Raw genomic sequence first — 12,087 nt, forward strand, 5'->3', positions numbered from 1 at the left:
GGGGGGGGGGGGTGGAAGAAGCACCATCCATATTTTGTCACCCAGCCACCATTTTCGCAGCTCTATCTGCATGCACTAGTAGCTGTTAATAGACAACTAAAATTCTGCATCTTGAAATGAGGTTCAGCAGTAATACAGTTTTGAAATACAAAGGAAGCAAGGTAGAGGTTGGCAAATGGCTTAGAAATGATTTAATCAGTATTAATTTCTGAATTTTTATTGAAAAACATAATTACAGTGGTTTGTTGTACAGAGTTTAATAATCTTTATCATAAGTAAGATGGAAAGATCGTTCATTCTCCCTTTTGAGTATGTCATGCAGTTTTGATACTTGTTCAATCTGAGTTGCGAGCTGAGTAGTGTTTTCATCAATCCACTGCAGAGAGTTCATATGAGCATTTAAAATCCGGCCAATTTGCACAAACTGTAACAGAGCAAAGAGCTTGTTGCATACAACACAAAAATTTACTTTGTACAATAATAGCTACAAAATATTAAGTATACATAACCACTAGAGATTACTTTACAGTGTGACTAGCATTTTCTAATAAAAAATTTCCTTGTGACAGTCTATCAATTTAGGGTTTGTTGTTTATTATTTTTTTTGCTTGCTACTCCTTCAACCTTCGAGTGGGTGCATCTACGTATAAAGTGCGCCAACCACAAACTACATTGCCTTGTAACATTCCATTGCTTTATGATTGTGAGCCCGTACCTATCCCTTCATTACTGCTTCAGCTAACACAGTGATAAGTAGTGGATACATCCAAGTGAGCAGCAGTAGTATAAAATAAACAGCAAACTAGGTGAGAAAAAAATTACAACCCATGCAAGAAAATGACCCAGATTCCAAGCTAGCAGCATAATCCCATAATGAGGCAGTTGTGTACGAGATCATTAGCAACTGACTAAGTGGTTGGCTGGGATCTGATGCAACTGCGCTGTTTAATGCTTCGAGTAGATAGTGGTATGATGAATGTTTGTTTTATTATTGTTTAATGAAACAATGATTTAGCTCATAAAATGTGAGTTTACTTATTGTTGTATGATTAAACTCTGATTTTGCTCATATGTTTACATTGGGGACATAAAGACAGCTATTCTGTACATGTGTACAAAGTACGCTACATGGCTGCCCAAGGGTTAATCATCACTATTTTCCTAATTTAAAGCAGTAGTATTTAATTAAAACCTTACACCCATAAGTGAGAATGTGAGAATTTGTATCTCAAAGCATTTAATGCATCCTGCATTCCATTTTAATGGTTCTGATGAATAAGCTACATTCTCTCCATGTGCACTGATTGATATACGATCGAAAAACCAGATATTCCTGTCAGATTCATTACTGATTCTGTGGCTGAGTTAGCACCTCTTCTAACTATAATCTATTGCAGGTGCCTTGAACAAAGAATCATGCACTGTTCTTGGACAAAAAAGCACAGATGACACTCATCTACAAGATGGGTAGTAAAAGAGATCCACAAAACTACCATCCAACACCCTTGACATATATATTCTGAGCTCAAATGGTTGAAGGGCAAGAAAGAGGAGTGAAGAGAAAGAAACTGGAGAGGTTTCAGAAAAGAAGTAGAGTTCTGAAAAGTCACCCAGAACCCTGCATCAGGAGAGACTTACCAGTCAGGATGAGAAGGCAAAAAGTCTTGATCCTTCTCATCCCATCCAGTAGGTCTACCTTACCCGATATTCTGGGTGAATTTTCGGAACTCTACCTCTTTTGAGAAATCTCTCCAGTTTCTCTCTCTTCACCCCTCTTCTTCCTCCTCCAACCCTTCTGCCAGGAGGAGGAGCCACTGGCTCTGAACACTTACGTAAGTAAAGCCTTTGCGTGCATGCATGCACACCTTTTTCTTAAATTTTTTTTTGTGATGTGTTATGCTTCCGCTTTGAGTAGATTTTTTTATCTGTTCAATTACATTATTTCGTCAACAATTGATTATTTTCGTTGGCATGAATCTGTTTGGTACAATAACCATCTATTCTTGGTTTTCCCTCTACGTTAATGGTTTCGTAATCTTTTGAGGTAACTGTCTGGACTTTCTGACATTACCCATAGTTGGTGTCAAAACCAGGTTGAAGTAAACTCTTGTTGCAACCAGTTGGCTGTATTATACATATGATACCCATAGGGTGTCTTTTTGGGGGGGCTACATCAAAGCCCAAGTCTATGCTGACAAGCCACAAACTTTGGAACATTTGGAGATGAACTTTCATCAGGGTATTACAGACTGTCAGTGTGTTCAAAGCTGAGGACATCTGAATGATATTTTGTTCAGAACACAACTACAATGTCCATGCTTCAAAATAAAGTACAACTTACTTTGATAAACTATCACTCTTAGAGAAAGTCGCTTTATGTTTACGAACACAAAATAACGAAATTTACCGGATCATTTGAATCCTTGCCACTGCGATTCATTTCATTCAACAGATCAATAAGTTCCTTGAGATCTTCCGACATCTGTTTAAGCTGAGAATCCAGATTCTCAGCCAAATCGTAACTGAAAAAAAGTTACAATCAAAATAATTTCCTAACATTCACAACACACAAAAACTGTAATTATGATGGAGTGGTAAACAAAAAGTAAGTATCTTCAGAAAACACTGTTACAAAGCGACACAGTTTATGAAACTAACATCAATACGAGGAGGAAGAAATAAATATGCAAATGACATGTGAGAAAGATTTGCAAGGCCACTCACGTTCGCTCCCGCTCAGGATCTATTCCTGTAGTAATAGTGTTCTCAAGTTCTTTTTCCAAAGGAACTAAGCATTCTTCCAGTTCTCGCTGCTGAGCCACAATGAAATCTAGTTCATGTTCCAGCTGTTGCTGCTCTAGCTTGACTTGTTCCACAGCACTATTCAAATTCACAATCTGCATATTGAAGACACATTTAACTAAAAAAAGTTGCACTGCTTAGCTACACTTTATACGAAAGACATAACCACTACATTAGCAACAGAATCCATTTCATAGAAATAAAACAAAAACTTATAAATTATAAAGCAAACACATACACACAATTAACTTTTCTTTTACTCTAAATCATTTGAACTGTCTAGCCAAACATGAAGTTATGCATAATACAATCTGGGTGCAATAACACTTCATTACCTGAAACCAATTATTCACATCCAAGTTTGGGCTGCTAATTTTTGTATCTGAAAACGTAACATTTCTGGGACTGACCCTGAATGAATTTCAAATAATACCACAGTAGTGTACCCAGGAAGATTTTAATCTGATTTACATTGGCTACATATTTATTTTTAAGTGGAGTGTCTAGTGACTATGATGTTAATTACACTTTATCATATTTCTCATGCAATGAAACGGTATTTTCTGACATATAAGAATAATAGAACAACATCATTCATCTTACATGATACTGGGAATTATTGTGAAGTTGTGGCATTACGTAGACACCTGGCACTACGCAAAGTAAAGCAAAATGTATTGTCACTGTCACACATTTCCACACCCAAGATATAAAATTAAATTTCTATTCACATAGGCTTCCTGAGGTTTTTATACTTTGATTTTTTAGACTCCTGCTTACCTATTTTTATTAAGGAAATAACTTAAAATGGATATCTAAAATAAGCTTCAAATTCTAAGAATAATTATTGATGCACATGGCAGGCAGAAACACATTACCAAATTTATGTGAATATCAACAAAAGGCTTGGCATTTTGATGTAGTAGGTCAAATACATTCCCACTAAGGAAGGGAAGCCATGAATTTGGAAGTGTGTCACATTGTCAACATAAATGGGTGTGTGAAATGCAGAGCTTCTTTGTGCTGTCAGAATTGCCCAGCACACATACAAAGTTGTACAGTAAAGGACAGTGTGTGTACACACACTGAAAGACCTACACTGTTAAAGAAAATTATATAAACAATTGATACCCAGTGTTTTACTTATCCTTTTGACATTACAGGATCTTTTCACTCAGCAACATAAAACAATTTTACAAGCTACACCTCTGCTTACTCAAGGTGTATTAACGCACATTGCTGCTCCTGTCTCTATGTCCTCTAGATGTTTTAAACATGCCACTGCTCCTTCTGCCAGGTGTTGTAGACATGTTGTTATGTGCCACCTTGATGACCCCTGTCTGCTCCAGTTGTGTTATGACACACAGCTGCTCTGGTCCTTGGGTGTTCTGGACATGTTAACATGCAGAGCCAGATTTCCACACTGAGAGCCTACCAGCTGTTTAACATTTGGTGTGCTCAGTTGGAGTCCTTGTGTGCACTTGCTGCTATTGTCTTCTGTTGCTGTTTTCTTCTTCGGAATTAGTTACTGGCTATTGACTAAGACTGGTTTATGTAAATGGAAAGAAAATGGCATCCCATCAAAGTTGTAGAGAGGCAGAAACCTTCAAGAGTGACACTGAAAATAAATCCTTCAAAAGAATCTCAAAGTAACAGTCCCCATCTGTGTAAACAACAACCAAAACACTACCATCTGTTCCTACAAGAGATGAAAATTCTACAGGCTCTGAAGGGTCACAGTGAGTGCAAAGTGCTTGGGAAAAAAACACACTTTAGCGACATGTTTGACTGAAAGAAAACTGATTTTTATCCATTTGTGCACACACATTTGATGATTCAGCTACATGACCCAAATGTGCCTTTGGTCAAAGTTTAAGCATCTTTTTCTCAGATATTTGTAATGGAAGACCTAATGAAACATGTAGCAGATTTTATTTACACACCAAAACAAATACATCAGATTCCATGTGCTCTAGCTTGTCAAGATGGACAGAAACTGGATCTGAGGAATGGTAGTCCTTCACTTTTATTTGTATGCTATGATTCCCGTGGAAAAGCTGAAAGTCAGCGACAACTGGTTCAGGAACATACTACTGAACACTTAAGATTTTAGTGCAATTATGTCTAGAGATTTTTCTGTTAATTCAGAGAATGCCAAGCTTTAGTGACAACTCTGTCAATAAGAAAGAATTCAAAATTAAAAATGTTGTTGATTAAGTTTTTGCAACACTGCACACTGTATTTCACCCATACTAAAAGCTGTTTATTCCAACTAAACAAAACAGGTTTGGAATGTAAGCTTTTGCAATGTGTGACTACCAGACTAGTTTTGTCATTGATTTTATTGTGTATGCAAGCACAAAACCAGAAATTGGCTTCAACAATTTGGGGGAAAGTGGCTACTTAGTAGTAACACTAATGAAGTAGTATCTGGAACAGAGACTATTCTTTATGTGTACAGTTGCTATTAGGACCCAACCTTGCTCCTCTGGCTTCAAATTCATGGACAAACCACATGTGGTTGTTGCGTCACTGGAACATGTGCAACATGCCAAAGCTACAGGACAAACTGAAATGAGAATAAATCCATCTTGTGTAGAAGAGAAGTGCGCACACTAAGCACCTTTAATGTCACAGAAATATTTGATACAGAGAAGACTGACAAGAAGACTGGTGAAAAAGTAAAGAAATGACAATGTGTTGTAAATTACAAGGGGCAGTTGACCACGCTATCACACTACTAAGTTCACTCAAATCAATGCAGAAAACTGTAGTGATACCACTAGTTATTTTCCAGTGTGCTGGCTTTGTGCATTTTAAATGCTCATGCTAACCACATAGTCGTAAGAGATCGAAAATCTAAATAGCAGTATCTTCTGCTCTGGTAAGAAAATGTTATGCTTATGCCACAGAACAGAGAAAAGTTGGCAGAGGATGGTGCTCTGATGGAACAAAACCACTAAGATTTACTGTACGGCTTTTTCCAAATACTGCTAAGAGTAATCATTAAAGAAAAAAGTAATTCCAATGCAAAAATGTGCAGTTTGCCAAAAACAGAAAGTGCACTGAGAAATCAAGTACACATGCAGAGCACAACCACTATTTGTTGTGCCACATTTTGTGGCTTATCACGCAAAAAAATATTAACCCTTAGTAATGAGACACTAATGATGAAACTTACACACCTAAAACTTAATGAAATACAAAAACAAAATAAAAAACTTGGATCACAAAGAAGGATGGAAAGTATACATAGTAGATATAAATGACAGTATTATAAATGGTATTTGAACATTTAAAAGTGTTTCTGACTGGGTCCTATTGCTGTTGTTGTTGTCTTCAGTCCAGAGACTGTTTTGATGCGGCTCAGCACGCTACTCTATCCTGTGCAAGCTTCTTCATCTATAAATAATTACTGCAACCTGCATCTGCTTAGTGTATTCATCTCTTTGTCTTCGTCTACAATTTTTGCCCTCTACACTGCCCCCCCTCCCCCCCCAAATACTAAATAGGTGATCCCTTGATGCCTCAGAACATGTCCTACCAACTGATCCCTTTTTCTAGTCAAGTTGTGCCACAAACTCCTCTTCTCCCCCAATTCTATTCAATACCAACCTCATTAGTTATGTGATCTACCCATCTAATCTTCAGCATTCTTCTGTAGCACCACATTTCAAAAGCTTCTATTCTCTTCTTGTCTAAAGTATACTCATGCTCATAAATTAAGGATAATTGCAGAATGTGGTGCCACACAATGTGGCACTACACAAAACTGGCACTAACAGCATATGCATATAGGGAACACACACGACACAGATCTGTAAGTCCACAGTATTGGTGATAAGTTGAGAAAACCGTTCCGAAACAAGTGCTACAAAATGCCCGTTTCCTGCGCTTCTACCCCGACACTAATATGGGATATGATCACCATGCACACATACACAGGCCATATAACAGGTTGGCATACTCTGGATCGGGTGGTCGAGCAGCTGCTGGGGTGTAGCCTCCCATTCTTGCACCAGTGCCTACCGGAGCTCCTGAGGTGTCCTAGGGTTTGAAGACGTGCAGCGATACGTCAACCGAGAGCAACCCAGACATGCTCGATGGGGGTTTAGGTCTGGAGAGCAAGTAGGCCACTCCATTCGCCTCATATATTCTGTTTCAAGATACTCCTCCACAATGGCAGCTCGGTAGGGCCGTGTGTTATCATCCATCAGGAGGAAGGTGGGGCCCACTGCACCCCTGAATAGGCGGACATACTGGTGGAAAATGATGTCCCGATACACCTGACCTGTTACAGTTCCTCTGTCAAAGACATGCAGGGGTGTACATGCACCAATCATTTTCCCACCCCACCACATCAAACCACGACCTCCATATAGGTCCCTTTCAAGGACATTAAGGGGTTAGTATCTGGTTCCTGGTTCATGCCAGATGAAAACCCGGTGAGAATCACTGTTCAGGCTATACCGTGGACTCGTCCATGAACATAACCTGGGACCACTGTTCCAATGACTATGTACTGTGTTCTTGACACCAGGCTTTACGGGCTCTCCTGTGACCAGGGGTCCTGTAGACTGTGTGCTTGGAGACAACTGTTCCAGTGGCTGCGGTAAGGTCCCGAGCAAGGCTACCTGCAGTACTCCGTGGCCGTCTGCGGGCACACATGGTGAGATATCGGTCTTCTTGTGGTGTTCTACACTGTGGATGTCCTGTACTGTAGCGCCCGAACACGTTTCCTGTCTGCTGGAATTGCTGCCAGAATCTTGAGAACACACTTTGTGGCACACGGAGGGCCTGTGCTACGACCTGCTGTGTTTGACCAGCCTCCAGTCGCCCTAGTACTCTACACCTCATAACGTCATCAATGTGTGTTCTTTGAGCTATTTTCAACACACAGTCACCATTGGCACGTCTGAAAACGTCTGCACCCTTACTCACTGCACTGTACTCTGACATGCACCAACACACCTCTGCGTATGTGGACTATGCCAGCGCCAACGTGCAACTACCGCAGGTCAATTGCACCACATGCTCATACCACGAAGTGATTTAAACCAGCAAACTGCCCACCAGAGCGTTGTTTCACCATGTATCAGCATTATCCTTAATTTATGAGCATGGGTGTATTTATCGTCCATGTTTCACTTCCATACATCACTACACTCCATACACATACTTTCAGAAAAAACTTCCTGACACGTAAATCTATAGTCGATGTTAACAAATTTCTCTTCTTCAGAGATGCTTTCCTTGCCATTGCTAGGATACATTTTATATCCTCTCTACTTTGACGATCATCAGTTATTTTTCTCCCCAAATAGTAAAATTCATCCACTACTTTAAGTTCTCCTTTCCTAATCTAATTCCCTCAGCATTTACCCGATTTAATTCAGCTACACTCCAATATCCTCATTTTGCTTTTGTTGATGTTCATCTTATATCCTCATTTCAATACACTGTCTACTCTGTTCAATTGCCCTTCAAAGTCCTTTGCTGTCTCTGACGGAATTACAATGTCATTGGCAAACCTCAAAGTTTTTATTTCTTTTCCATGGATTTTAATTCCCCAAAATTTTCTTTTGTTTCCTTTACTGGTTGCTCAATATACAGATTGAATAACATTGGGCATGGGATACAACTCTGTCTCACTCCCTTCCCAACCACTGCTTCCCTTTCATGCCCCCTCGACTCATCACTGCCGTCTGGTTTCTGCACTAATTGTAACTAGCGTTTTGCTACCTTTATCTGACCCCTGCCACCTTCAGAATTTGAAAGAGATTTTCTACGTCTACAAATGCCAAAAACTTGTTGTGGTCTTCAGTCCTGAGACTGGTTTGATGCAGCTCTCCATGCTACTCTATCCTGTGCAAGCTTCTTCATCTCCCAATACCTACTGCAACCTACATCCTTCTGAATCTGCTTAGTGTATTCATCTCTTGGTCTCCCCCTACGATTTTTACCCTCCACGCTGCCCTCCAATACTAAACTGGTAATCCCTTGATGCCTCAGAACATGTCCTACCAACAGATCCCTTCTTCTGGTCAAGTTGCGCCACAAACTTCTCTTCTCCCCAATCCTATTCAATACTTCCTCATTAGTTATGTGATCTACCCATCTAATCTTCAGCATTCTTCTGTAGCACCACATTTCGAAAGCTTCTATTCTCTTCTTGTCCAAACTATTTACCGTCCATGTTTCACTTCCATACATGGCTACACTCCATACAAATACTTTCAGAAATGACTTTCTGACACTTAAATCTATACTCGATGTTAACAAATTTCTCTTCTTCAGAAACGCTTTCCTTGCCATTGCCAGTCTACATTTTACATCCTCTCTACTTCGACCATCATCAGTTATTTTGCTCCCCAAATAGCAAAAGTCCTTTACTACTTTAAGTGTCTCATTTCCTAAATTAATACCCTCAACATCACCCGACTTAATTCGACTACATTCCATTATCCTCGTTTTGCTTTTGTTGATGTTCATCTTATATCCTCCCTTTAAGACACCATCCATTCCGTTCAACTGCTCTTCCAAGTCCTTTGCTGTCTCTGACAGAATTACAATGTCCTCGGCGAACCTCAACGTTTTTATTTCTTCTCCATGGATTTTAATACCTTCCCCAAATTTTTCTTTTGTTTCCTTTACTGCTTGCTCAATATACAGATTGAATAACATCGGGGAGAGGCTACAACCCTGTCTTACTCCCTTCCCAACCACTGCTTCCCTTTCATGCCCCTCGATTCTTATAACTGCCATCTGGTTTCTGTACAAATTGTAAATAGCCTTTCGCTCCCTGTATTTTACCCCTGCCACCTTTAGAATTTGAAAGAGAGTATTCCAGTCAACATTGTCAAAAGCTTTCTCTAAGTCTACAAATGCTAGAAACGTAGGTTTGCCTTTCCTACTTCTACTAGTTTTTCCATTCGTCTGTAAAGAATTTGTGTTAGTATTTTGCAGCTGTGGCTTATTAAACTGATTGTTCGGTAATTTTCACATCTGTGAACACCTGCTTTCTTTGGGATTGGAATTATTATATTCTTCTTGAAGTCTGAGGGTATTTCGCCTGTTTCATACATCTTGCTCACCAGATGGTAGAGTTTTGTCAGGACTGGCTCTCCCAAGGCCGTCAGTAGTTCCAATGGAATGTTGTCTACTCCGGGGGCCTTGTTTCGACTCAGGTCTTTCAGTGCTGTCAAACTCTTCACGCAGTATCGTATCTCCGATTTCATCTTCATCTACATCCTCTTCCATTTCCATAATATTGTCCTCAAGTGCATCACCCTTGTATACACCCTCTATATACTCCTTCCACCTTTCTGCTTTCCCTTCTTTGCTTAGAACTGGGTTTCCATCTGAGCTCTTGATGTTCACACAAGTGGTTCTCTTATCTCCAAAGGTCTCTTTAATTTTCCTGTAGGCAGTATCTATCTTACCCCTAGTGAGATAAGCCTCTACATCCTTACATTTGTCCTCTAGCCATCCCTGCTTAGCCATTTTGCACTTCCTGTCGATCTCATTTTTGAGACGTTTGTATTCCTCTTTGCCTGCTTCATTTACTGCATTTTTATATTTTCTTCTTTCATCAATTAAAATCAGTATTTCTTCTGTTACCCAAGGATTTCTACTAGCCCTCGTCTTTTTACCTACTTGATCCTCTGCTGCCCTCACTACTTCATCCCTCAAAACTATCAATTCTTCTTCTACTGTATTTCTTTCCCCCATTCCTGTCAATTGTTCCCTTACGCTCTCCCTGAAACTCTGTGCAACCTCTGGTTCTTTCAGTTTATCCAGGTCCCATCTCCTTAAATTCCCACCTTTTTGCAGTTTCTTCAGTTTTAATCTACAGGTCATAACCAATAGATTGTGGTCAGAGTCCACATCTGCCCCTGGAAATGTCTTACAATTTAAAACCTGGTTCTTAAATCTATGTCTTACCATTATATAATCTATCTGATACCTTTTAGTATCTCCAGGGTTCTTCCATGTATACAACCTTCTATCATGATTCTTGAACCAAGTGTTAGCTATGATTAAGTTGTGCTCTGTGCAAAATTCTACCAGGCGGCTTCCTCTTTCATTTCTTACCCCCAATCCATATTCACCTACTACGTTTCCTTCTCTCCCTTTTCCTACACTCGAATTCCATTCCAGTCACCCATGACTATTAAATTTTCGTCTCCCTTCACTATCTGAATAATTTCTTTTATTTCATCATACATTTCTTCAATTTCTTCGTCATCTGCAGAGCTAGTTGGCATATAAACTTGTACTACTGTAGTAGGTGTGGGCTTCGTATCTATCTTGGCCACAATAATGCGTTCACTATGCTGTTTGTAGTAGCTTACCCGCATTCCTATTTTCCTATTCATTATTAAACCTACTCCTGCATTACCCCTATTTGACTTTGTGTTTATAACCCTGTAGTCACCTGACCAGAAGTCTTGTACCTCCTGCCACCGAACTTCACTAATTCCCACTATATCTAACTTTAACCTATCCATTCCCCTTTTTAAATTTTCTAACCTACCTGCCCGATTAAGGGATCTGACATTCCACGCTCCGATCCGTAGAACGCCAGTTTTCTTTCTCCTGATAACGATGTCCTCTTGAGTAGTCCCCGCCCGGAGATCCGAATGGGGGACTATTTTACCTCCGGAATATTTTACCCAAGAGGACGCCATCATCATTTAATCATACAGTAAAGCTGCATGCCCTCGGGAAAAATTACGGCCGTAGTTTCCCCTTGCTTTCAGCCGTTCGCAGTACCAGCACAGCAAGCCCGTTTTGGTTATTGTTACAAGGCCAGATCAGTCAATCATCCAGACTGTTGCCCTTGCAACTACTGAAAAGGCTGCTGCCCCTCTTCAGGAACCACACGTTTGTCTGGCCTCTCAACAGATACCCCTCCGTTGTGGTTGTACCGAACTTAGGTTTGATCTTCTAAGATAAGTCGTAGGGTCAGTATTGCCTCACGTGTTCCAACATTTCTACAGAATCCAAGCTGATCTTCCCAGAGGTTGGCTTCTACCAGTTTTTCCATTCATCTACAAACAATTCGTTTTAGTATTTTGCAGCCATGACTTATTAAACTGATAGTTCGGTAATTTTCACACCTGTCCACGCCTGCTTTCTTTGGGATTGGAATTATTATATCCTTCTTTAAGTCTGGGGGTATTTCGCCTGTCTCATACATCTTGCTCACCAGATGGTATAGCTTTGCCAGGGCTGGCTCTCCCAAGGTTATCAAGAGTTCTAATGGAACGTTGTCTACTCCCA

The 12,087-nt window shown here is 40.0% G+C and overlaps 1 protein-coding gene across 7 annotated transcripts in view; it reads right to left on the reverse strand.

Moving 5' to 3' along the window:
* Window positions 1-201: 201 nt before the first annotated feature.
* LOC126190661 (nuclear pore glycoprotein p62) overlaps window positions 202-12,087 on the reverse strand; it is a 43,755-nt gene continuing 31,869 nt past the window's right edge. For all 7 annotated transcript variants that reach the window (XM_049931100.1, XM_049931096.1, XM_049931098.1 and 4 more), the window contains 3 exons: window positions 2,725-2,897; window positions 2,408-2,522; window positions 202-424 (listed from right to left, as the gene is read on the reverse strand). In XM_049931100.1, the coding sequence (XP_049787057.1) occupies window positions 257-424; window positions 2,408-2,522; window positions 2,725-2,897 (456 nt within the window). In that variant the 3' untranslated portion in view covers window positions 202-256. The remainder of the gene's footprint in view (window positions 425-2,407; window positions 2,523-2,724; window positions 2,898-12,087) is intronic.

The sequence above is a fragment of the Schistocerca cancellata genome, chromosome 6, assembly GCF_023864275.1.
Source record: "Schistocerca cancellata isolate TAMUIC-IGC-003103 chromosome 6, iqSchCanc2.1, whole genome shotgun sequence".
Taxonomy (NCBI): Eukaryota; Metazoa; Arthropoda; class Insecta; order Orthoptera; family Acrididae; genus Schistocerca; species Schistocerca cancellata.